This window comes from Onychostruthus taczanowskii, unplaced genomic scaffold (assembly GCF_017590055.1).
Source record: "Onychostruthus taczanowskii isolate IOZ18803 unplaced genomic scaffold, ASM1759005v1 scaffold187, whole genome shotgun sequence".
NCBI lineage: Eukaryota > Metazoa > Chordata > Aves > Passeriformes > Passeridae > Onychostruthus > Onychostruthus taczanowskii.
The window spans coordinates 380,907-407,700 of NW_024499095.1; the positions used below are offsets into that span (position 1 = coordinate 380,907).

The following is a 26,794-nucleotide window of genomic DNA, read 5'->3' on the forward strand; positions in this document are numbered from 1 at the left end:
AAGGCTGGCACAGCTGGGATTGTTCAGCTGCACAGGAGAAGCTTTGGGCTGAGCTCAGGGTGGCCTTGCAGGGCCTGAAGGAGCCCCAGGAAACCTGGAGAGAGACAATTGCCAGGGGATGCAGGGACAGCACCCACGGCTGCTCTGCCAGTGCCAGAGGGCAGGGCTGGATGGGATCTGGGCAATGAGGAATTGTTCCCTGGCAGGGTGGGCAGGCCCTGGGATGGAATTCCCAGAGCAGCTGGGGCTGCCCCTGGATCCCTGGCAGTGCCCAAGGCCAGGCTGGACACTGGGGCTGGAGCAGCCTGGCACAGGGGAAGGTGTCCCTGCCATGGCAGGGTGGCACAGGGTGGCACTGGGTGGGCTCTGAGGGCCCCCCCAGCGCAGCCACTCTGTGTTTCTGTGATTCCCCCCAGGGGGATGCAGCAGCAGGGCCCTCAGTGCCTCCCCCAGGCGAGGCCTCACCTGCTCCAGCTCCTGCTCGGCGTATTTCTGCCGGCTGAGCTCGTTCTCGGTGCCCTCGCGCAGCTCCCGCAGCCGGTGTGCCTCCTGCTTGGCAATGCTGATCTCGTCCTGCAGCTTCTTCTCCAGGTGCACCTTCTCCACCTCCACGGAGCGGTGCTCCTCCTGCGCCTTCTGCAGCCTGCAACACACACACACACACCAGGGCCAGTGCTGGGCCAGCTCTGCAGGCAGCCAGGACCAGGGCTGCCCTCCAGAAACGTCTGTGCTCTGCCCTCCAGAACCAGTCTGCTCTGCTCACCAGAACCAGCCCTGTGCTCTGCCCTCCAGAGCCAGTCTGCTCTGCCCTCCAGAGCCAGCCCTGTGCTCTGCTCACCAGAACCAGCCCTGTGCTCTGCTCACCAGAACCAGCCCTGTGCTCTGCTCACCAGAACCAGCCCTGCTCTGCTGTGCCCATGGGATGCAGGGAGAGAGTTCACCATGGCTGGGAAGAAAGGAAATTGCCAACTGCTCGGTCTCAGCTTGATTCATTTATCAAATACTCAGGATTTTCATCATTTCTCACAGCACACCCAGATTTCCTCTCACGGGTCTCGAATTAAGCTCCATTTTTGGTATTTTCACCCAAGTGAAGACTTTGATAAAACAAAGCCGGGGAAGATCTGCCAGAGCACAACAGACCACCCAGATGGGACAGATCCACGTTCCTCCCACAAAATCCTGCAAATTCAGACATGTCTGAATCCTGCCTGGACGTTCTTATTCCTCCTCATGACAGACTGAATCAGCAGGAGTGTACAGCAGCAACAAAACCCTGGCTCTCCATGGCTCAGTGGGATCTTCCACGAGGAGCCGACCTGTGCTGGGGCTCCCAGCAGGGCTGTGAGGCTGGCAGGGCACCAGCTGGGCCAGCGACCCTCACACAGCACCCGAGTGCCACCTGTGCCAGGGGAGACTGCACCCACCTGCAGCTGCCATGGGGGGAAGAGAGCAAGAGCTGTCCCAAGGGACTGAACAGACACCAAGAGCTGTCCCAAGGGACTGAACAGACACCAAGAGCTGTCCCAAGGGGAAGACACCATTGGCCAAGACCACTACCAAGGGGAATTCAAGAGAGACATGCAGCTGTCCCAAAGTGAAGATGACAGTGACAAAGAGCTGCTGCAGAACTGAAAACACGTGTCTGACACCAGCTGGGACAGGCCCTGCTGGACAGGCTGGCACAGCCCTGCAGCCCCCAGGACACCCCCCACGCCCTGCTGGCACAGCCCTGGGTCCTGTCGTGCCCCACATCCAATGCCCACTCACACAAGTGACACTCTGGTGACGTGTCCCCCTCGTGCCTGGCCACAGGGATGACCATGGGATTTGGGGGCACAGCTGAGGGGGCGTTATGGCTGTTTTTAGCTGAGTGGGGCAGGGGCAGCACGCAAGGACGGGGCTGTGCACAGGACCTGGCTGGGCAGAGGTGGCACCAGGAGAGCCTCCTGCACTCCCACATGGCCAGGGCCTGAGGCACCAATTCCTGCAGGCTGGAACAGACCACCCCCAGCAGCAGGAACCAGCAGTGAGACCACCCCTGCCATGGCAGGGACACCTTCCCCTGTGCCAGGCTGCTCCAGCCCCAGTGTCCAGCCTGGCCTTGGGCACTGCCAGGGATCCAGGGGCAGCCCCAGCTGCTCCGGGCAAGCAGGGGGCTCACATTCCAGGAGATTCCATACAGTCCACACATCTCCAAAACAGACCTGCCCACTCCTTTCAGGCTTCAGCAGGATGTGCCAAGACTTGATGAGTCACTTAATGGCCCGGGAAGTGTCACTGCTGCGGGGCATTCTCCAAGGTGCTCTGCCGATGAATAAAGGCTGGGGTTCCTTACAAACATTCCCAGCTCCGCAGGAGCATGTCTGAGCTGCTCAGCGAATTCCAGCAGCACTGGCACTGCAGAGGCATCCCGTGCCTTGCAGAGCTCTGCTCAGCACTGAGCCTCACCCAGCCAGCACAGCAGGGCCCTTCAAGCTCTGGAGAAGTCTCTGAGCTGCAGAACTGCAGCACAACTTCTCCACAAGTCCTGGAGCACTGGGGAGTTTTCGCTGTTCCTGTGGCAGCTGAAGATGCCAGCTGGACCCCGCTGGGCAAGGAGGAGGAGGTGAAGGAACATTTCCCCTCAAGAGGCCTCCCAAGCCCCCAGCTCACCTCGCAGCCCCTGAGCTCCTGCTGGGTGCCCTCTGCGAGGACGAGCCCCGCCGAGCTGCTCCGGCTTAAGGCTGTGTCCCGGTGGTTTTGTGTTTCTTCCTGAGGGGCTTTACGAGCATTAGCTGAACTTCCCAGGAGGAACATCCACTTGTTTACGTGGCTCTGCCCTCAGCAGCAGAGCCCAAGGTCGTTCCCCACAGGCACATTCCCAGTTTGGAGCTCGGAGGTGAGGCCCAGCCGAGCCCTCCTGCCCCGGACAGCAGAGAGGGGATTCCTGTCTCCTTCCAGATGCAGGAAAAACAAATCCAACTTTCTTTGGGAGGGCTTCCAAGCTGTGACATAAAACTCCACGAGGCTGTGTGGGACCAGCTGTGGCTGGAGCCACAGAGGGGAGTGGATCTGTGCCAGGGGAAGGTGCCCAGCACGGCTCCATCACCTGGGAGCTCGCTCTCCGCAGGGACACCAAGTGGTGCCACCTCACTGGGGAACAGGAGCCCTCCCAGCAACTCTCACGGGCAGGGTGAACCCCTGCAGGCTCTGAGGGGCTCCCGGGCAAGAAGTGGGGCTGCAGACCTGGGAATGCACTGCACACATTCCCAAAACCTGGCTGGCTGCAGGTCTGACATCCTCGGCACCCTGGTGCCTGCACAGGGCACTCACCACACCCCGTGGCTGGCCTGGCATCAAACCCATGTCCACAGAAGCCACTGGAAATGCAGCCATCAGCTCACAGGGCAGCCTAGTTAAGGTTTATCCTCCCAAACTCCACTGAAACCTCACAGAAAATCGTTCAAGGCTCTGTTATTTGCTAAATCTGCCCTTAACATATTCCACTGCCAGAGCATCCTATGGGTTTGTCAGCACCGACCCAGCAGATGACCCATCCCTGTCCCAGAAGATCCTAAGTCCAGAGGCTCTCTTGGAGCATGTTCTCCCATCAGTAGCTCTACTGGAACCAGTGCAGTGATTCCTGGGAGCAGAGACCCCGTTCCTGAGGCTGCAGGTTTTGATCCATATGCCAAAAGCCCAGATATTCCTATTTAACACTCCAAAATGATGCATTTTTTTTCACTTTCTAAGCAACACCCTTCGACTCAGGTACTGCTTCCCCACACAGCTCCAAGAATTCAAGAGGGGATGTGAAAATCCCTGATTGCTCCCACTGTTCAAACATGCATTTTTCCCACCAAAAGCCAAGGTGAAACAAGCTTGGATGACAAATTCCACGCGAGCTGCCTTGCGTGGCAGGAGTGGGACTGGACAAGCTCCAGTCCCAAAAGCATTCCCTGGTTCTGTGACTGGGAAAGATCAGCCTGGTCCAGGAGTCCCTGCAGGAGGAGCCAGGCCCCCACCTGGGCTCCAGAGGCTGCTGGCAGCTTTGCCAGGTCCCTCAGGAAGGGGCTGACTGGTGTGAGGCACCAGGACAGCTAAAACCAATCATTTCCCGAGCCGTGAAGGAACAGAACCGCGCAGGAAGAGCCGAGCGCTCCAGCTGGATGGCCAGTGGGAACCTACCTCTCCTGCAGGTCATGGAGAGACTGCTCAGCCCTGTGGAGACCCTCCAGGTCCTTCATCATCTTCTTCATGTGCTCCTTGGAGTAGCGGTTCTGGATGTAGGCGAACCAGCAGCCGCCCACGCCGATGACGATGGACACCACCAGCATGAAGTCCTTGAGGTGGTTGTGGCGGGTCACTGCAAGAGAGCACACACACTGCTGGGGACAAGGGACACCACAGAATCTTGGGCTCCCTGTGCTCAGGATGAGCCCCAGAGTCCCTTTTTCCCAGCCCCGTGGTGGAAGAAGGGGCCGGAATTCCTCGGCTCTGCTGCACAAGGTTGTTGGTTGTCTCTTATCTAAAACATTCTTTTTTGGACCTGCAGAGTTCTGCCAAGGGCACACTGCCCGCCCCCAGGCTGGTGTCTGCATTTTACACTGTGAATTACATGCACTTTATTTATCATTATGTTCCAATATCTATCACCTTTGTTAGACTGTCTACTTCTACTCTAAACCAATCCAAATGTGCCAGCATCACCCAGAAGATGGAGGCTAGGAAGAAGAAGGAAGAAGGACAGGACAATGCCCAAATCCCTCCATCTTGCCTCCTAGACCCCTGTAGTAAAACCCCCAAAATTCCACTTTTCACCTTGTGATAAATTCATTAGCAAACTTCTGTGACTTGTAATTCTTCACACAAGGTTGGTAATTTACTCCATGGGTGAAGATCAAAATCCCAAGTGTCTCTGGCTTCCTGCCAGGACTCCCCAGCCCCCTGCTAGGGGCTCAGGTCATCCAGGGCACCCAGAGGGTGTCATGGGTTCCAACAGGAGAGCTCCAAAGGGCTCTGCCTGCACCAGAGTGGCACAGGAGAACTCAGGGCAGTCTTACAAGGAATTGTGGCACAGCATTCACCAAGGGAAAAGTTGAGCTGTGTCAGTATTTAAGGGGGAAACCAGAAGCTTGACAACATTTATTCAATTTGGAGACACAAGAACAACAAAAAAGATGAAATTCCAAAGCTTCCAGCTCCAATTTGCCTGGCAATAAGTGGTACAGGGGAAACTGCAGAGAGGAACCCCTCCAGAACGGCTGTGATCTCACAGGGCAGCACAGGTAACTAAGAACAAAATAAACACTTGGAAAAACACTGCTGAGATCACGGAGCTGGGGCAGCTCAAGTGTCCAACTGTCAAGTTGCCAAACTTTCCATCAGAATCACAACTCACTGTGGAAATTCCCTTTTTCAACAGTTAATTCAAAAAAGGTGTTGATGCATGTGAGAGGATGAAAGTAATTACTGGGGGCTCAAGTGCTAAACAAAGCCCAAAAAGATGAGTCAAGCAGATTTTTTTTTCCCTGTAACTCAACCAAGTGTGTGCTGGAAAAGCCACAAATAAAAGAGCAGCTCAGTCTAGTGAGCTGGGACTTAAAGATCAGCATCCACTGGTTTTGAATCAAACATCAGGCAATTCACACCAGATACAGGGAAAAAATACCTGTACTCTCCCCTCCATAGGAAAGAATTTCCTCTACCCTGAATTCCTGCTGCTCCACTGCTCCAAGGAGCTGTTATTCATCAAATTCCCTGCTTAAAGAGCTGTTCCACGTCTCTAATTTATATCATTTCCATTCCCCTGAAAAACACTCCTTAAAGCTCATCCCATCCCCCTGCCATGGCTCCACCTCCCACTGTCCCAGGTGCTCCAGCCCCAGTGTCCAGCCTGGCCTTGGGCACTGCCAGGGATCCAGGGGCAGCCCCAGCTGCTCTGGGAATTCCATCCCAGCCCCTGCCCACCCTGCCAGGGAACAATTCCTCATTGCCCAGATCCCATCCAGCCCTGCCCTCTGGCAATAGGAAGTCATTCCCCCTTGGCCTGGCCCCACAGAACGGAGCCCCTCCAGCCCTGGGAGCATCTCCATTTTCTCACCTTCACTGCAGATGCTTTTTTCTGGTATTTACACCAAACCAACCCTCCTGCAGCTCCACACCTCGCCCCTTGTTCAATCATTTCACTTCTTTCAAACACCAAGCCCAGGCAGAGCTGCAAACCCAGCAGGACATCAAGTCCTGCAGTTGAGCAGAACAATCAGTCTGTAATAAAACTGTGCCTGTTCTCCCTCCTTTATGAAAAAAAAAAAAAAGGAAATGAGAAAGGCAGAGAAGTCTGTTTTCCATGGTGCACGTGGCTCTTCCTGCAGCCTTTGCAGGTGCAAGGTGAGCTCAGGTCTGCCTGCTGCTGGGAGCAGCCACGGCCACACGGGTGCAGAACAGGCTGTGCCAGCCCTGCTGTGGGCCAGGGACAAATCCAGAGGGATTTAAATCACAATGACTGCACAGGAACAACCTGAGGCTCTGCTGTGGAACGGCCACGGTGCCCTGGTCTGTGGCCCAGGGCACAGGAGCAGCGGGGAAGGAGCTGAAATTACAGAAACTTCTCTCCCAAAAGCAGCAGAGCTGCACCTGCAGAGCCTCCAGCCCTGGGACACCAACAGCAGGAGCACCTGGAGCTGCTGAGAGAGCCCAGGGGAGCCCCTCTGGAGCCAGGCTGGGAGAGCTGGGGGTGCTCACCTGGAGAGGAGAAGCTCCAGGGAGAGCTCAGAGCCCCTGGCAGGGCCTGAAGGGGCTCCAGGAGAGCTGCAGAGGGACTGGGGACAAGGGCTGCAGGGACAGGAGCCAGGGAATGGCTGCCAGTGCCAGAGGGCAGGGCTGGATGGGATCTGGGCAATGAGGAATTGTTCCCTGGCAGGGTGGGCAGGGGCTGGGATGGAATTCCCAGAGCAGCTGGGGCTGCCCCTGGATCCCTGGCAGTGCCCAAGGCCAGGCTGGACACTGGGGCTGGAGCAGCCTGGCACAGGGGAAGGTGTCCCTGCCATGGCAGGGTGGCACTGGCTGGGATTTGGGGTCCCTCCCTACCCAAACCATCTTGGGATTCCATGTTTCACCTCAAGCTGTGCTATTTGGTGCCAGATAAATTCCTAGACCACAGGAACAGGGCCCCAAAGGGACAGACACAGAAGAAGGAATCACCTTATCTTGCTTAGACTACAATTCTACCACGCTCCCTTGCACTTGGAGTAATTACAGAGCTGAAGTGGTCAGACCTGTTTGCTGTAGGAAATGGCAGGGCTGGAGCCTGGCAGCAGGAACCAGACCTGGGGGGATGGCAGGAGCCTGCAGATCCACATGGAAAGTGGCCATGGCATCTGGCTGGAGCCTCTGCCACGAGCCAGACACCCACCCCTGGAGCCCTGGGTCAGGAAAAGCTTCACCCAGCAGCAGGAACAGCTCTGTGTCCACCTGCTGTGCCCCCCACGGGCAGCAGGGTGTCTGGATTTAGGAGCCTGCAGGAGGCCTGGGGCTCCAGCTGAGGCTGCTTTTATCAGAGCTTTTACACCTGTGGTGAACAGAGCTTCCAGAGAGGAGACAAACCCTTGGAAATCTGTACCTGTGCACCACATCCCACTGCCAGCAGCTCAGAGACCCCCAGAGCCCAGCTCCCCTCCTGAGCCACCTCCCTGAGCATGGGGAAGGAGGTGTAAAGCAGATCCTGCAGCTTGAAAGGTCACCCAGCACTGCCCAAAGCTGCCCCTTGCTGGTGCCTCTGGAAGGTGTTTTGCAATCCATTCCTGAAGGAATTGGTTTAGATAAACAACCTCTCCCCATGCCTGGTGACAAAGCCGTTCAGATGACCAGAAACCAGTACATTTTACCTTCTGAAAAGGGATAAAACTCTCCTTCAGCTACAGATTTCAAGTGTATTTCCTCTTCTCACACACCCTGTATATACAATCATAGAAGCACGGAATGGTTTGGGTTGGGAGGGACCTGAAAGCTCATGCCATTCCACCTCCTGCTGTGAGCTGGGACACCTTCCACCAGCCCAGGCTGGCCTGGAGAGCTCCCAGGCAGGAGCTGAGAGGTGTGTGAGCAGCCCTGGCTCTGGAGCAGCCCCAGCACCACGGCTCCCTGCACACTTTGATCTCTGTGCCCCAGGGAGGGTCAGCCTGCAGGGCCAGGGAGCTGCAGGGCAGAACAAACAGCTCCAGCGTGGCAACAGACATTAATTCCCAGCCAGTACAAGCCATTCACTCTGCCATTTACACAGCACAACAGCTCTGGAAAAATTCTGCCCCCAGCACAGGAGTCGCTGGGCTGGAGCCACCCAGGCATCAAAAAGCTTCACATAGGCAAGAAATAAAAATTAAAAACCAAACTGTGCCTGTGCAAAAAGAGGCTTTTCAATAACTGTGAGCAAAAGTGGCTGATTGTACAAGCCAGGCTTGTGATTTCCTCCCTGTGGCTCTGCCAAGCCTCACACTGTGGTTCACACTGTGCAGGCAGCTTTCCCAGGACCGGGTGGGAATGGTGGAGAGCAGCCTGGGGAGAAAGTGCTGAGGCCAGACATGCCCCAGCCACGAGCACTGGGACCCCAAAATTCCCGTGGTGATCCCCCAGCATGGGCAGCAGGAAAGGGGGGATTCCAGCCCTCTGCACCCAAAGCCCAGGAGAAAGCCATGCCAGAGGAGCAGAGAGACAAAAGCACCTTCAACAGGGAGCAGACAGGAGCCAGAGGGAACTGGGAGCAGCTGGAGCGTGGAGATACACATCAGAGAGCTGGAGATCCTGATAAGGCATCAAAGGAGCCCCGGGCCTCCCACCACCACCCTGAACTTCCCATCCAGCCTGCTGCTCCTTCCCTCCTCCAGAGGTGGGTACTTCACAGCCTGAGTCACCAGCAGAGCCCCAGGACAGGGCAGTGGAGCCCCAGGAAAGGCCAGGAGATGATGACAGAGCTCCAGGACATGGCAGCAGCTGCCCTGGGAGCAGGCAGGATTGCTGCCCTCCAGCAGCACAAGGGCAGCAGGTTTTACCTGTGTCCCCAGCAGGACAGTGGGACCTCCCAGCTGCACCTCTCTGGGATGGGAATGCCAGCCCAGGATGCTCCAGGCTACAGAGCTGCTCCCATAAACCCAGGACCAACCCACTCCTGCTCCAGGGGAACTGTGCCGGGGTGCCTTTCCCAGGTGAGGCTGTGCTGGGGGCACTTTGGGTCACCCAGGCCTGGCTCTGGTGCCCAGGCTGAGCAGACCTGGTGGCCCTGGGGGTCGTTGCCAAGGCTGGCAGGCGGGATTGGGGTACTCACACAGAGGAGGCCCGAAGAGCACCGTGTCCAGAGCCTTGAGCTGCAGCTTCTGCCGGTGGCTGCGGTCGGTCATCTTGAGCACGGTCCCCATCATGGTGGCATTGTTCACTGCCAGCCTGCACAACAGGACGAGAAACTGCTCTGGGCACAGCCACCAGGGCCAGCAACACAGCAGGCATGAGGGAGATAGAGCAGGGCCCAGGAGCTCCCTGCTGCCAGGGCAAATCCCTCACTGTTGTTGTCTCTAACCAGGGTGTCTCCAGGACACTTGGCAGCAGCATTTTTAGGAAAAACCAGGGCCGGGCCTAATTCATGAACCTGACAGCATGAGGAACTGATTTCCCATCAAAACCCATCTTTTGGTGTCCTACAAATCACTAGTAAGTATTTTTTAACCAAATCTCCATTGCATTTACATCCTCTGTCACAGACCATAAACCACAGTTCTCCCTTGGAAGGAATGTGGGCACACATTGTGCTGCCCCAAAAACACCCTCATTTTAACCCCAGTTAATCCCTCCTTCCCAGTCAGCTGAAAAGGCCCTTTTCAGTGAGAGGAACCTTTACCCAAAAAAGTTGCACTGAGGTTTTTCCAACCTGTTACAAATTTAGGTTGACTCCCAGCCAGTGCTCCTCTTCCACAGAATCATGGAATGGGTTGGGTTGGATGGGACCCCAAATCCCACCCAGTGCCACCCCTGCCATGGCAGAGACGCCTTCCCCTGTGCCAGGCTGCTCCAGCCCCAGTGTCCAGCCTGGCCTTGGGCACTGCCAGGGATCCAGGGGCAGCCCCAGCTGCTCTGGGCACCCTGTGCCAGGGCCTGCCCTCCCTGCCAGGAAACAATTCCTTCCCTGTATCTAACCCAAATTTCCCCTCTTTTCACTGACAGCTGGAGCAGAACTGGGCAGTGCACAGGCCAAGGAACTTCAGGTGATGAGAGGAGCTGACTCCTCTCATCAGGCTGACTCCAGGCCCTGGTTCTCTCCCTGCACACATCCCATGGGCACACTGTGGGCACTGACCTGGGACTGGTACTGACCTGGGCCTGGCACTGACCCTGGCACGGCACTGACCTGGCCATGGCACTGACCTGGGCATGGCGTGGCCGCTGAGCTGCAGCTTGCGGAAGGTCTCCTCGTACTGGGGCAGCTCCACGTAGGAAATGAGCCACTGCACCACCTCGTCCACCGTCCAGTTGTACACTGCAGAGAGCACAACAGCCACAGCTCATCGGGGGATGGGACACCAGGGGGTCACAGCTTCGGGGTGGGAGGGAGCCCACAGCCCACCCAGTGCCACCCTGCCAGGGCAGGGACACCTCCCACTGCGCCAGGCTCCCCTTGTGGGACCACTTTTGCCAAGACTCAGGAACTGCTGAGGTTCTCCTGCCCCTGAGCCCCCACGTGGCATGGGAAGAGCTGCCTGGAGCTTTCCCTGTGACACCACACCTTTCCCAGGGCTGGTTTGCCCCTGCAGTTCCCAAAATTAACACATGCAACGAGGCCATCAGATAGAGGAGCAGAGGAGGCCCCACCTCCTGCCATGGCACCAGCAGGGCTCAGGCCTGGCACCCTGGCAGGGCCAAAGCGCCGGCAGGTGCCAGCTGGGATCACTGGGATTTCTATCAGCCAGGTGATCCTGCTGCCTCCACACTCCAGCAGGGAATGCTCATCCTCAGCACATGCCCAAAGACCCTGAATTCTGAGGTCAGCCCCCAAAACCTCACCCCCTGCTCCAGGCCCTGGCACAGGGTGCCCAGAGCAGCTGTGGACTCCCCATCCCTGGCAGTGCCCAAGGCCAGGCTGGATGGGGCTTGGAGCAGCCTGGGACAGTGGAAGGTGTCCCTGCCAGGGCTCTGGATGGGCTGTGAGGTCCATTCCAACCCAAACCAGGCTGGGATTCCCTCTGGGCTCTGACTAAGAAAAGCACACACGGAGCGATGCCAGAAAAATCCGATCGGAAGCAGCTTGAGAAAGGATCTGTGGGAGGAGGAGGAGCAGGTGCTGCAGCCCAAGTGAACCAGGTGAACTTTGCTCCTTAACCTCCTCCCCTGGGCATCTGTGGATTATTTCTGGAGCTGTTATGCAGCTCCAGAGCCATAAATGAGGAAACCTTAGGAAATCAAGCTCCTGCCCTTGCCACTTTGTTGTGCTGTATTCACAGCAATGCTCTGGAGGCAAACACAGTCCCAGAATCCCAGACTGGTTTGGGTTGGGAGGGACCTTAAATCCCATCCAATGCCACCCCTGCCATGGCGGGGACACCTCCAGTGTCCCAGTGTCATGTTCAGCCTGGCCTGGGACAAGGCAGATGTGTTTATTGGACAGAGGGGCTTTGTAACACTTGAATTTATCATCCCCTGGCCCCGTCCATGGCAGGGCTGCATGGCTCTGCTGCAATGCCAACCCTGGCAGGGCCCACGAGCACAGAAATATCTTCCCAAACTCCAGGGAGCCCAACACCTCCCATGGGGAGCTCAGGGGTGAGGGAGAGGAGGGATGGGCAGTCTGGGAGAGATGAGGGATCTGGGGAACGTGGGGGAGCTGAGAGAGATGAGGGAGATGGAGCTCAGAGAAATGAGATGGCAAATCTGGCAGAGATGGGGGAGCTGAGAGAGATGGAGCTCAGAGAAATGAGGTGGCAAATCTGGCAGAGATGGGGGAGCTGGAGCTGTGGGTGCTGAGAGAGATGAATGAGCTCAGAGAGCTGACTGAACTATGAAGTGGAGAAAGATGAAGACGAGGAAGCTGAAGGAGCTCACAGACCTGAGGGAGATGAGGGAGATGGAGCTCAGAGAGATGAGATGGCAAAGCTGGGAGAGATGGGGGAGCTGGAGCTGTGGGAGCTGGGGGAGATGAATGAGCTCAGAGAGCTGACTGAACTATGAAGTGGAGAAAGATGAAGACGAGGAAGCTGAAGGAGCTCACAGACCTGAGGGAGATGAGGGAGAAGGAGCTCAGAGGAATGAGTGATGAGAGAGAAGAGGGATCTGGGAGAGAAGAGTGAGCTCAGAGCTAACTGAGCTGAGGGAGCTGAGGCAGAGCCCCGTGCTGAGTGAGCACAGCAAGGCTCCAAAGGAAGGTGCCATTCCCACAGGTGCTGGCATGGTGACCCAGCTGCAGGGTGGCACAGACGATGCCACCAACCCTCCCTGGCCGCAGGGAGCTCCTGTCACTGTGCCACACACCAGGGGACACCTGTGGCTGTGGCACCAGCAGGATGGCAACGATGGGAGAAGCCACAGGCCCTGCACAGTGGCATCACCAGCACTTGCCACAGGACATGAGACCACGTGCCCAGCCAGCAGCAGCTCCTCCAGAGCCCCTGGCTTCTCTCACCTCCACGTGCAGCCGTGTTTCTTGTGGGAAGAACCCCTGAGAACCACAGATGAGCAGGACCCTGCCCTGCCTCCTCACCCCAGGGGCTGATCTGGCATCGCTTCCACAGCTTTGGCAGAGCCAGGCTCACCCAGGTGCCACCCCTCAGATCCAGCACCTCGTGAGGCCACCACAGCCTTTACCTTCTGCCATGATTCAGGGGCAGAAATCTCTTTTTACTTCCCACACGTGACCAGGAACAGCAGCAATGGAAGGGAGAAAAAGCAATGGCTTGAAAATAAGTGACACAGGCCCAGCCACCCCACACCTGAGGGATGTCAGTGCCCTTCACAGCTGTTTGCACACCCACAGGAGGGAGCAGACCTTTCCTACGAGCCTGATTGATGACTTCAGCTCAAACTCCAAAACTAGGCTTCAAATTTCCCTGGCAGTGTCCCAGGCCAGGCTGGACCCTGGCACAGTGGAAGGCTCCCTGCCTGGCAGGGGTGGCACTGGGTGGGCTCTGAGGTCCCTCCCACCCCAACTCCTGTGATTCCATGACATCAGAGCACCCTTCAGAAAGCAGGCACTCGTTCTGTCAGCCAGATCTACACGATGATGAAAGGGAAAACAAGAGCAGGAGCTCAGTCCAGCACTGGACAGCCACTGTGTCCCTGCAGGGACGTGGCTGCCCTGGCTGTGCAGAGGCAGGGACACAGCCAGGGCAGCTCAGTAATGAGGGGTCTGGTGAGTATCCAGGGATGTTCTCCTCCATCCCTTAATGATTTCTACCCTTTCCCAGCTGACAGCAAAACACACTCCAGGCAAAGCCGTGTGTAAACAGGCCTGTAAGGGGATAAATATTTCTTACAGGAGGCACAGGGAGTCAGAGTCATGGAATCACAGCATCCCTGAGGCTGGAAAATGCCTCTGAGCCCACAGAGCCCAACCACCCCCAGCACTGCCACAGACACCCCGACCATGTTCCCAAGTGCCACATCCTCAGGGCTGTGAAATGCCCCAGGATGTGATTCCATCCCTGTCCTGGGCAATTGTGCCACTCCTGAAGTGATGTGGACAAGAATTTTCAACACATCCATGTCCAGCTCCATGGGAGAGAGTCTGGTCTGGGACACACAGCTCTGGAATTGTCACATGGATATCACACAGTCTGCTTTGGACTGGGAGAGACCTCAAATCCCACCCAGTGCCACCCTGCCATGGCAGGGACACCTTCCCCTGTGCCAGGCTGCTCCAGCCCCAGTGTCCAGCCGGGCCTTGGGCACTGCCAGGGATCCAGGGGCAGCCCTGGGAATTCCATCCCAGCCCCTGCTCACCCTGCCAGGGAACAATTCCTCATTGCCCAGATCCCACCCAGCCCTGCCCTCTGGCACTGGCAGCCATTCCCTGGCTCCTGTCCCTCCATCCCTGTCCCCAGTCCCTCTGCAGCTCTCCTGGAGCCCCTTCAGGCCCTGCCAGGGGCTCTGAGCTCTCCCTGGAGCCCTCTCTCCTCATGCACAGCCCCACTGTGTTTCCATCCACGTTGCAGATGCTGCACCTCAGGGTCCATTCAGTGCTCCTGGGAATGGGATTGACTGCTGCACTCCCTGAGGCTGCACCCACAGCTCTGGAAACACAGAGCACATCCCACCTGAGACACTTAAGGGCTAACACAGAAAAGCCAAACACAAACAGGACATAAATGAGAAACTGAAATTGCTGTGGCTGGTGAACTGATTAGAAGATTAACATCCAGTATTTCAAGGAATGGACATAGATAGAATTCCTCTTTTAGAGATGAGGAACACTTAAGGAAACTGGATTCGTGATTTCTGTGGAATTCTGTGTGAAAGCACTGGGGAAGCACTTGCCAATCTTAAAAGTTTGTTCCAAGACTCCCAGGTTTCAGGAGGTTTCTCAGCAGAAGCTGAAGTCCCAGCAGCTCCCTGGATGCTGGGATAAATAACAGCATTAAGTTATTTCTACGTGGACTGCACTTATGACACTTCCTGGATTTTATTCTCCCTTCTTCTCACTGTGAAGGAGCTTTCCAGGTTAAAAATGTTTCTGCTAAGAAAAACACAACCTGCAGGAAAGCTCCCAAGCAGCTCTATTAATATGTAGGATGCCATCACCCCAGTACAATTCCATCTGGAACTGGGTGTTTGAAGAACCTGGAATTTGGCTGTATTTAACACACATTTCTAGGGCAGAGGAACAAAACAAGAACTGATCCTTTGGTGGGCACGCTCAGGTGCTGCAGGAACAGTTTTGGAAGCACCAACCCCGAGGAAATCCTGGGAATCCACACCTCAAAAAGGGAGCTGAAGAGCACAAGGCCTGGCACAAGGGAGGAAAAGCAGCACATTGCTCCTGAGAGCTGCACTCTCTGCCCAGGGCATCTGCAATCCAAACTCCTTGGCACTCCTGGGAAAGGATTTCTTGCCTTTTTGCCCTTTTTTACCTTCGGATGTTTTCCAGGCCTTCCAGAGATCTTCCACACTGATGAGCTTGTCCTCTCCATGGAAAGTGCTGTGCTTGACTGCTGGGTCATGGTAATTCAAGTCTTCCCTCAAGAACTAGGAGAGGAATTAACAGCAGGATTAAGCTTTGGTTCATCTTATAGGGAGATGAGGAGCATAAAGAAAATTTCTGAATAGTAATAATTTTGATGGGAAAGTTATAATAAATCTGAATTAAAAAACCATGATGGATATATTAGATATATAAGGTATACACATCTATCTTTTATACAGATATAAGTATATTCCCTGCAGTTCCCCTGAATATCTCTGTTCCTGGAAAGACCAGCCAGGAAATATTCAGTAAGCAAATATGTTAAATTAATTTATAATGGAGTAGGGATAAGTATGCTTGGTCTTGGGATTCCAGACTTTTCTTTGAATTATAGTAACACCAAAAATTCACATAAGTGGCACAATGGAACCAGCTTTATGTCAATGGAGTAAGAACCCAAAAAATTATTCCTGGGTTTGATCTGCACCTTCAAATCCAAGCTGGAACAAATGCCACAGGCAGGAGGGGAAGTAGTTCCACTGAAAAATACAGATAAATCTATGTATCCCAGCTCAGTGGGGGCCCTGAGCAGCTGGGGCTGCCCCTGGAGCCCTGGCAGTGCCCAAGGCCAGGCTGGACACTGGGGCTGGAGCAGCCTGGCACAGGGGAAGATGTCCCTGCCATGGCAGGGTGGCACTGGGTGGCATTTGAGGTCCTTCCCAACCCAAACCAGTCTGTGAAATCCACCAGAGAACCACTCACATCCCAGTGCCCAGCAGCTGGAACCAAGTTCAAGGATAATCCCACATTCCCAACCCCCAGGACACGATCCCTGGGCTCTCCACGTGCGACAGGCTGGTACCCACACCCAAAAAACACCCTTAGGTCTGGAGATGGTGCCTGAACGTCACGCAGGGCACGGACAAGGCCTGGGTCATGGTAATTTTTAGGTCCCAGGATCCCTGCAAACCCCCTGCAGGAGCTGCAGCCTGGGGCTCTGCCCAAAAGCTGGCACGGGCTCTTCCTGCCTGCCAGAACACAGGGAATGTGGGGAATGTGGAAAACGGGAGCATTTGGGGAATGTGGAAAATGCAGGAATCTGGGAAAATGTGGAAAACAAGACAATTTAGGGAAATGGGGAAAAGGGGAGAATGTGGGGACATGTGGAAAAGGGGAGAATTTGGGGAAATGTGGAAAAGGGGAGAATTTGGGGAAATGTGGAAAAGGGGAGAATCTGGGGAAATGTGGAAAAGGGGGGAATTTGAGGACGTGGAAAACATTTGAGAATATGGGGAATGTGGAAAATGGAAGAATCTGGGGAAATGTGGAAAATGGGAGCATTTGGGGAAACGTGAAAAACGGGAGAATGTGGGAAAATGTGGAAAATGGAAGAATCTGGGGAAATGTGGAAAATGGGAGAATGTGAGAAATGTGGAAAGGGAGAATTTGGGGAAATGTGGAAAGGGGGAGAATGTGGGGACATGTGGAAAAGGGGAGAATTTGGGAAATGTGGAGAAGGGGAGAATTTGGGGAAATGTGGAAAATGGGAGAGTGGAGAGAAATGTGGCAAGGGAGAATTTGGGGAAATGTGGAAAAGGGGAGAATGTGGGAAATGTGGAGAAGGGGAGAATGTTGGGACATGTGGAAACCAGGAGAATCTGGGGAAATGTGCAAAATGGGAGAATTTGGGAAATGCGGAAAAGGGAGAATTTGGGGAAATGTGCGAAATGGGAGAATTTGGGAAATGCGGAAAAGGGAGAATTTGGGGAAATGTGCGAAATGGGAGAATTTGGGAAATGCGGAAAAGGGAGAATTTGGGGAAATGTGCGAAATGGGAGAATTTGGGAAATGCGGAAAAGGGAGAATTTGGGGAAATGTGCGAAATGGGAGAATTTGGGAAATGCGGAAAAGGGAGAATTTGGGGAAATGTGGAAAAGGGGAGAATCTGGGGACATGTGGAAAACGGGAGAATTTGGGAAATGTGGGAAACTGGAGAACTTGGGAAACATGGAACCCAGGAGAACTTGGGAAGCATGGAACACGGGAGAACTTGGAAAGATGGAACCCAGGAGAACTTGGGAAGCATGGAACACGGGAGAACTTGGAAAGATGGAACCCAGGAGAACTTGGGAAGCATGGAACACGGGAGAACTTGGAAAGATGGAACCCAGGAGAACTTGGGAAGCATGGAACACGGGAGAACTTGGAAAGATGGAACCCAGGAGAACTTGGGAAGCATGGAACACGGGAGAACTTGGAAAGATGGAACCCAGGAGAACTTGGGAAGCATGGAACACGGGAGAACTTGGAAAGATGGAACCCAGGAGAACTTGGGAAGCATGGAACACGGGAGAACTTGGAAAGATGGAACCCAGGAGAACTTGGGAAGCATGGAACACGGGAGAACTTGGAAAGATGGAACCCAGGAGAACTTGGGAAATATGGGAAACGGAACCATTTGGGAAATGCGGAAAAGGGAGAATTTGGGGAAATGTGGAGAAGGGGAGAATGTGGGGAAATGTGGGAAACTGGAGAACTTGGGAAATGTGGGAAACTGAACCATTTGGGAAATGTGGAAAACGGGAGAATTTGGGAAACATGGAACACGGGAGAATTTGGGAAACATGGAACCCAGGAGAATTTGGGAAACATGGAACACGGGAGAACTTGGGAAACATGGAACCCTGGAGAACTTGGGAAACATGGAACACGGGAGAATTTGGGAAACATGGAACCCAGGAGAACTTGGGAAACATGGAACCCTGGAGAACTTGGGAAACATGGAACCCTGGAGAACTTGGGAAACATGGAACACGGGAGAATTTGGGAAACATGGAACCCTGGAGAACTTGGGAAACATGGAACTCGGGAGAACTTGGGAAACATGGAACCCAGGAGAACTTGGGAAATATGGAACCCTGGACAACTTGGGAAACATGGAACTCGGGAGAACTTGGGAAACATGGAGCACGGGAGAATTTGGGAAACATGGAACCCAGGAGAATTTGGGAAACATGGAACCCTGGAGAACTTGGGAAACATGGAACACGGGAGAACTTGGGAAACATGGAACACGGGAGAACTTGGGAAACATGGAACCCTGGAGAACTTGGGAAACATGGAACACGGGAGAATTTGGGAAACATGGAACACGGGAGAACTTGGGAAACATGGAACACGGGAGAATTTGGGAAACATGGAACCCTGGAGAACTTGGGAAACATGGAACACGGGAGAACTTGGGAAACATGGAACCCAGGAGAACTTGGGAAACATGGAACCCTGGAGAACTTGGGAAACATGGAACCCTGGAGAACTTGGGAAACATGGAACACGGGAGAACTTGGGAAACATGGAACCCTGGAGAACTTGGGAAACATGGAACCCTGGAGAACTTGGGAAACATGGAACACGGGAGAACTTGGGAAACATGGAACACGGGAGAACTTGGGAAACATGGAACCCTGGAGAACTTGGGAAACATGGAACACGGGAGAACTTGGGAAACATGGAACACGGGAGAACTTGGGAAACATGGAACCCTGGAGAACTTGGGAAACATGGAACACAGGAGAACTTGGGAAGCATGGAACCCTGGAGAACTTGGGAAGCGTGGAACCCTGGAGAACTTGGGAAACATGGAACCCTGGAGAACTTGGGAAAGATGGAACCCTGGAGAACTTGGGAAACATGGAACCCAGGAGAACTTGGGAAGCGTGGTGGCAGCAGGGGCTGAGCCAGCCTGGCGCTCCAGCTGCGCCAAGGCCTGGCCCGGAGGCGCCGTGCCCAGCGGGAACGCGGCAATGTCACCGTGTCACCGGCCCCGCTCCTGCTCCGGCTGCAGCACGCTCAGCTGCTGCTCTGTATATTTAGAAAGGAAAGGTGATCCCTCAGCTTCCCCTGGGCTCCAAAACAAACCCAAGGACTCGCCGGAGGGACGGAGCTGGGCTGGGGGAGGATCTGATAAACGAGCAGGGTGGGGCTGGGGGAGCTGGGCTGAGCCCAACAAAGCACATTTCCCACCAGTACCTTCTGGGGAAAAGACAAAATCATGGAGTCCCAGACTGGTTTGGGTTGGGAAGGACCTTAAAGTCCATCCATGGACAGGGGCACCTTCCACTGCCCCAGATATTCCAAACCCCAGGCACAAGAAGCACTGTGCAGAGCACTGACCTACTTGCAAAGCACTGGAAAGATCCCACTGACCCCAGGCCTGGAGACAGCCAAAGCTCTGAGCCCTGGGCAGAGGGTGGACCAGACCATTGCCATGGTCCCACACAAACCATCTCCAAGATCCCACCCAGAGCACCCCAGCCTCAGCCGGGCTGTGAATCCACAAGGAAACTGAGTCAAACCCGAGTCTCCCCACCAAGCTCAGGGAAAGACAAACCCTGGTCAAACCAGTCAAAAGCACCAGGACCAGAACCGCTGCTACAAACCCCAGGAGGAGCTGGGATCACAGTGGGAAGACTCAGCCTGGGAATGCTGGTCTTGGTACTCTGAGGCCTCCAACAGCAGGAGCACCTGGAGCTGCTGGAGAGAGCCCAGAGGGGTCACAGAACTGCTGCAGGGCTGGAGCCCCTCTGGAGCCAGGCTGGGAGAGCTGGGGGTGCTCACCTGGAGAGGAGAAGCTCCAGGGAGAGCTCAGAGCCCCTGGCAGGGCCTGAAGGAGCTCCAGGAGAGCTGCAGAGGGACTGGGGACAAACTTTCTGGCTGAAGGCACACTCAGAAATGAGCAGATCCACAAAATGGGATTTTCTGGAGGGTTTTTTTTTTTTTTCCATAGAATCACAAAATGTGATTCTAAGTTGGGAGGGACCCAACAGGATCGTCAAGTCCAAGTCCTGGCTCTTCACAGCCCCAACAATCCCACCTCGTGCCTGAGAGCGTTGTCCGATCTCTCCTTGAACTCCGTTCTGTGGTTTTTTTATCTGCAGAAACTCCAGCTACTGAAGTGGTTTTCCCAAGCTTCCCATCCCTCCCACACCCCTGGATGTGTGCCAGCCTCCCTCCCGAGCACCAGCTCCTGCTGTGCCCAGCCAAGGGCCAGACCGGCCACGCGCCGGGAGCGCGCCGTGCTCCCCAGCTCCAGCAGCTGCCCTGAGCCTCCAGCTCCACCAAAGGGACAGAAAACTCCTGTCTCCAAGGCTTCCCCACCCAGCGAGCCCAGGCAGAGGGAGCTGGCTCTGGGAGGAGCCAGAGAAAGGCCGAGCAGCAACACAAACCTTGCTTCCTGAGGAAACCAGGCTGGCAGCATCGCAGAGCCCTGGCAGCGGGCACCCACATCCCAGAGAGCCACAGCTGCCTTTGCTGCGAGCGTGGAGACAGGAATAGATCCCTAATTAGAAGATTTCCCCATGAGGGACAGTTCTTTCACTTTAATCGAGGCCACTGATGTCATCTGAAAGTTCATTGAAGATTCACCTCCCAGCAGGAGAACTGCAAGGATGGTGCATGGACAGCGTGAAGCTGCGGGACAAAACTGCACCCATAATTTATTTTAAAAGTACCTGTGTTGTCTGTGTGTCCCCTTCTGCCCAGGCAGGGGTTTCAGTCCAAACAAAACACTCCCATCACTTACCCCCAAAGGGTAGGGGCCAAAATAATAAATGAAAATATAAAGTTCTCAACCTAGCAGGAAAATGCCCATCCCTGGAAGAGTTCCAATCCAGGCTGGACCAGGCTTAGCTCAACCTGGGATAATGGAAGGTGTCCCTGCCCACGGCAGGTGGTGGAACTGGATGAGGTTTAAAGTCCCTCCCAACCCAGACCATCCTGGAAGTCCATGAACCCCGTAAAAGGTTTACATTTGAGCCTCCTGCATTCTTCCCAATAATCCCCCAGCAGCTGTCCCCCCACAGCCCGGAGTTAAACCTGACTGCAGGCTCCATGTGGGGGAAGAGTGATAACCTTGAGAGGGAGAACACAGCAGGAGCCAGCTCAGAGAGGGAAATTCCTGCAATACCTCACTGAGTGGCTCCAGAGCTTATTGACAGGTGAACTTAATGCAACTTCAATAAAAGCTTAGCAGAGGTAAAGCAGCAACTGCGTGGATGGAATCCAGGGACAGGGAGTCACTGAGGTTGGAAAAGACTTCCAAAATCATGGAGTCCAACTGTAAGTGCAACAACCTGAGCGCTCTGCTTGGGGCAATCCCAGCACAAACACAGCCTGGGGAGAATGGACTGGGAGCAGCCCTGGGGACAGGGAGCTGGGATTGGGGGAGAAGCTCCACAGGCCCTGGCCACGAGCACTGGGACCTGAAATCCCTGTGCCCTGGGCTGGTCCCACAGTGTGGGCAGCAGGAAAGGGATTGGGATTGTGCCCCTCTGCCCCTCTCAGGCTGGACAGCCCTCTCCAGGAGGAATTTTCCCAATGTCCAACCCGAACTTGCCCTGGTTCAGCCTGAGGCCGTTCCCTCTGCTCCTGTCCCTGTTCCCTGGAGCAGAGCCCGACCCCCCCGGCTGTCCCCTCCTGGCAGGGACTTGTGCAGAGCCACAAGGGCCCCTGAGCCTCCTTTGCTCCAGGCTCAGCCCCCTCAGCCTCTCCTGGTGCTCCAGACCCTTTTCCAGCAGCCTGAGGCCGTTCCCTCTGCTCCTGTCCCTGTTCCCTGGAGCAGAGCCCGACCCCCCCGGCTGTCCCCTCCTGGCAGGGACTTGTGCAGAGCCACAAGGGCCCCTGAGCCTCCTTTGCTCCAGGCTCAGCCCCCTCAGCCTCTCCTAGTGCTCCAGACCCTTTTCCAAGCCTGTTGCCCTGCTAGAAGCAGAGCAGAGGTGCTGGGAGCAGGAGCAGCCCTGGCAGGGCTCAGCACTCTCAGATCCAGCTCAGAGGGCTTTGGGGAGTGGCAGTAAGAACACCAAGGCAGTGATTCTGGAGCCTCTTGGAAAAAACCCATTGAATTCCTCCCACCCTGGCAGTGTCTCTGTGCCAAGGCTCTGAGCACACGTTCCCAGCAGCGTTTTGTACCAGGAGCTCCCCATGACTCCAGTGGGAGTGGGGGCAATATTTGCTCAGAGACATAAAACTGCCAGCTCTGCCCAGCCCTAAGGACACGAGGCTTATTCCTGATTTAATGCCAGGGAGCAGCACACCTGGGCTGAACTGGGCTGCCCGAGGCTGCCCCAGTCCCTGGAGAGGCTGAGCTGCAGCTCCAGCCACCCAGTGCAGGGAACTGCCTCCAGGGAAACACCTCAGGTGCTGGAGGAAATGCAACTGGAAGCTTTTCAGTTGCTTTCACTACTCAGTCAGGTGGGATTGAGGCAGAGGGAACAGCCCTGCAAGCTGGGAACAGCCACCCAAAACCAGCAGCTCCTGGCTCCAGGGGCCTGTGCCGTGTCCCTGGGAATTGTCACTGCTCCAGAGGGACGTTGTGATGGCTGGCTCTGTAAGGTCCCTTCAACCCAAACCAGTCTGGGATTCTGTCACCTGGGACTGCAGAGCTGCCCGTGAGTGGCAGCAGATCCCTGCACCCACGTGCTTCCTCTTTCAGCTTCCAACACTTTGCCTTTCCTGTTTAGCTGCCAGTTCTCCCCAGAAGACAGAATTCCTCACCTCCAACGAGCACCCACCACAACTGAGGCAACACTGCAAACAAAGAGCTTTTCCTTTTCCAGCAGACTCTTATTTCCATCAGTGCTTGTGTAAATAAAGAACAACAACTTTCTTTCTCTTCAATCCTTTATCACCTAAATGTCCAAGGCTGACACAACAAAAAGCTGCTCCTTTTTTTGCACTGAGCACACATGGCCCGAAATCTCTTTAGTTGGCTGCTGGAAGACTGCAGTAAACATAAAATCATGGAATGGTTTGGGTTGGGAGGGACATTAAAGCTCATTTAATTCCATCCCCTATCATGGGCAGCAGACCCCTTCCACTATCCCAGGCTGCTCCAAGCTTCGCCCAACCTGGCCTTGGACACTGCCAGGGATGGAGCAGCCACAGCTGCTCTGACAACAATGAAGTGGCTACAAACCCCCAGCAGGGAGGAGAAGCCCCAGCCAGCACTGGTGACAGTGCTGAGACACCCCTTGGAACATCTCAAGGTGACACGTGGCTTCCTCTGTGCTGAGGAGGAGGCACCAAGCCCAGGGGCAGCCCTGGCCACAGCAGCCTGACTGTGAGAGCAGCCCCAGCGCTGGGCTGGGCGAGGCCCTGGTGATACCTCAGGTTTGAAATTTCTCTGTTCTGTTTTGGTGTGCAGCTTTAGCTTTATGTTAAGTGTTACTGGGATCTTTTCACAGGGTGGTGAGGACAAAACTATCCCGTTCTAGCTGGAGACTCAAGGACAATCTCTTCCAACTTCAGGCCAAAAGCACAAACAATGTGAAAATAAGAGGGTGGGCAAACAAGCAAGGAGGATGAAACTTCATCATTTGAAGCTATTAATTGGACAGTTGGCTCCTGTATGCAAATGGACTAAAACTTATAAAAATGTGAGCTCTCCCGACCGAGCCCTCTTCTGCTTCCATCTCTGCCATCCTGGCAGAGCCACACCTGTGGCTGTTGTCCTGCCTATTCGAAGGCCCTTCAATAAATACCCTCTTTATTCTCCTAACTCCATCCAGCCCCAGGCCCCACCGGGCACAGCCCGGCCCGCGCTGACCTCGTCGCTCTCCTCCACGTCCACGTTTCCGTTGGCGTCGTCGTCCATCTGCTTGTGGATGTTGCGCACGGCCTCGAAGCTCAGCTGCTCGTCCTCGTCGTGGCACAGGGCCTTGTCGATGCGGCAGAACTCTGCAGGGGCAAACAGCGACGGTCAGGCGGCGGCAGCGACCCCCGGTGTCCCTGCAGCTGCCACGGCGGGCTGGGCCACCAGCACAGCCCATGGAGCCGGGCAGGGCAGGGCAGGGCAGGGCAGGGCGCAGTCCCAGCCCAGCCCTCCACATCCCATGGGACAGCTCTCCCAGCAGGGCAGGGCGCAGTGATGGAGCCGGGCAGGGCAGGGCAGGGCACAGCAGGGCAGGGCGCAGTCCCAGCCCAGCCCTCCTCACTGCCATGGGGCAGCTCTCCCTGCAGGGCAGGGTGCAGTCCCACCCCAGCCCTCCTCACTGCCATGGGGCAGCTCTCCCAGCAGGGGCTGGCTCCTGCCCACAGCCCCAGCTCCAGCAGGGCAGGGCGCAGTGCCAGCCCACCCCTCCACATCCCATGGGACAGCTCTCCCTACAGGGGCTGGCTCCTGCCCACAGCCCCAGCTCCAGCAGGGCAGGGCGCAGTGCCAGCCCACCCCTCCACATCCCATGGGACAGCTCTCCCTACAGGGGCTGGCTCCTGCCCACAGCCCCAGCTCCAGCAGGGCAGGGCGCAGTGCCAGCCCACCCCTCCACATCCCATGGGACAGCTCTCCCTACAGGGGCTGGCTCCTGCCCACAGCCCCAGCTCCAGCAGGGCAGGGCGCAGTGCCAGCCCACCCCTCCACATCCCATGGGACAGCTCTCCCTACAGGGGCTGGCTCCTGCCCACAGCCCCAGCTCCAGCAGGGCAGGGCGCAGTGCCAGCCCACCCCTCCACATCCCATGGGACAGCTCTCCCTACAGGGGCTGGCTCCTGCCCACAGCCCCAGCTCCAGCAGGGCAGGGCGCAGTGCCAGCCCACCCCTCCACATCCCATGGGACAGCTCTCCCTACAGGGGCTGGCTCCTGCCCACAGCCCCAGCTCCAGCAGGGCAGGGCGCAGTGCCAGCCCACCCCTCCACATCCCATGGGACAGCTCTCCCTACAGGGGCTGGCTCCTGCCCACAGCCCCAGCTCCAGCAGGGCAGGGCGCAGTGCCAGCCCACCCCTCCACATCCCATGGGACAGCTCTCCCATCAGGGGCTGGCTCCTGCCCACCCCCCCAGCTCCAGCAGGGCAAGGCAGGGTGCCCCTCTCAGCCCAGCCCTCCACATCCCATGGGACAGCTCTCCCTGCAGGGGCTGGCTCTTGCTCAAGGCCCCAGCAGGGCAGGGCAGGGTGCCCCTCTCAGCCCAGCCCTCCACACTGCCATGAGGCAGCTCTCCCTGCAGGGGCTGGCTCTTGCTCAAGGCCCCAGCAGGGCAGGGCAGGGTGCCCCTCTCAGCCCAGCCCTCCACACTGCCATGAGGCAGCTCTCCCTGCAGGGGCTGGCTCTTGCTCAAGGCCCCAGCAGGGCAGGGCAGGGTGCCCCTCTCAGCCCAGCCCTCCACATCCCATGGGACAGCTCTCCCAGCAGGGCAGGGTGCCCCTCTCAGCCCAGCCCTCCACACTGCCATGGGGCAGCTCTCCCTGCAGGGGCTGGCTCCTGCCGATGGCCCCAGCTCTAGCAGGGCAGGGGGTCCCTCTCAGCCCAGCCCTCCACACTGCCATGGGGCAGCTCTCCCTGCAGGGGCTGGCTCCTGCCGATGGCCCCAGCTCTAGCAGGGCAGGGGGTCCCTCTCAGCCCAGCCCTCCACATCCCATGGGACAGCTCTCCCAGCAGGGCAGGGTGCCCCTCTCAGCCCAGCCCTTCACACTCTACCAGAACAGCTCTCCCTGCAGGGGCTGGCTCCTGCCCATGGCCCCAGCTCTAGCAGGGCAGGGCAGGGTGCCCCTCTCAGCCCAGCCCTTCACACTCTACCAGAACAGCTCTCCCTGCAGGGGCTGGCTCTTGCTCATGGCCCCAGCTCCAGCAGGGCAGGGCAGGGTGCCCCTCTAAGCCCAGCCCTCCACATCCCATGGGACAGCTCTCCCATCAGGGCAGGGTGCCCCTCTCAGCCCAGCCCTTCACACTCTACCAGAACAGCTCTCCCTGCAGGGGCTGGCTCTTGCTCATGGCCCCAGCTCCAGCAGGGCAAGGCAGGGTGCCCCTCTCAGCCCAGCCCTCCACATCCCATGGGACAGCTCTCCCAGCAGGGGCTGGCTCCTGCCCATGTCCCCAGCTCCACGTCTCCCTTGGAGGCTGTTGATGTTGGCACCACATGCAGCCAGGGCGTTTGGGGAGGAAGAGTTGTGTGTTTATAATACACAGCAATTAAAACCCTTCCCTCTTCCTGATTATGGAACGGGCTCTTCTGGCTGTTTTTCACATCATCTTGTACTTTCTAAGACTAACACTTTACATTTTGCTGCGTGCCCGAGTCCATGCAAGCACCACACGGGGCTGATCCGGCCCCCCATGGCACTGCCAGGTGGTGACACGAGACCCAGGGATGGGGAATCCTCAGGGACCTGGGCAAGCTGGAGAGCTGGGACCATGCCAAGGCCATGGAGTTCAGCAGGGCCAAGTGCAAGGTCTGCAGGGGCTGGGGGTGTTCACCTGCACAAGAGATACCTGAGAGCCCCTGCCAGGGCCTAAAGGGGTGCCAGGAGAGCTGGAGAGGGACTGGGGACAAGGGAATGGCTTCCCACTGACAGTGATGCAGCCTCCTGCAGAGGCAGGGCTGCTGTCCTGCTGCTTCCCAAACCTCGGGGAGTTTACTCCCTGGTAACTCATGTCTGTCCATGTGGCATGGGGAGTCCAGCAACGCTGTGACCTGGGGACCCAACCAGTGAGTGAACTGGGAACCCTTCCCAGGGCTCTCCTGAAGGGACACCCTGAGCCACACGGACCTCAGAAAAACACCGGGTGCCCTGAGGCTGACTTGGAGAGATTTGGGGTTCCTCTCCTACCCTGCCAGAGCTCTCCCGTGGCTCAGAGCTTTGGCTGGGCCTTTCTGTGTGGCTGCCC

At 56.4% G+C, this 26,794-nt stretch overlaps 1 protein-coding gene across 7 annotated transcripts in view; it reads right to left on the reverse strand.

Annotated features, from left to right (window-relative positions):
• STIM1 (stromal interaction molecule 1) overlaps window positions 1-26,794 on the reverse strand; it is a 75,893-nt gene that overhangs the window by 24,201 nt on the left and 24,898 nt on the right. For all 7 annotated transcript variants that reach the window (XM_041401137.1, XM_041401136.1, XM_041401140.1 and 4 more), the window contains 6 exons: window positions 23,739-23,869; window positions 15,084-15,198; window positions 10,393-10,504; window positions 9,302-9,417; window positions 4,171-4,348; window positions 466-643 (listed from right to left, as the gene is read on the reverse strand). In XM_041401137.1, coding sequence (XP_041257071.1) covers window positions 466-643; window positions 4,171-4,348; window positions 9,302-9,417; window positions 10,393-10,504; window positions 15,084-15,198; window positions 23,739-23,869 — 830 coding nt within the window. The remainder of the gene's footprint in view (window positions 1-465; window positions 644-4,170; window positions 4,349-9,301; window positions 9,418-10,392; window positions 10,505-15,083; window positions 15,199-23,738; window positions 23,870-26,794) is intronic.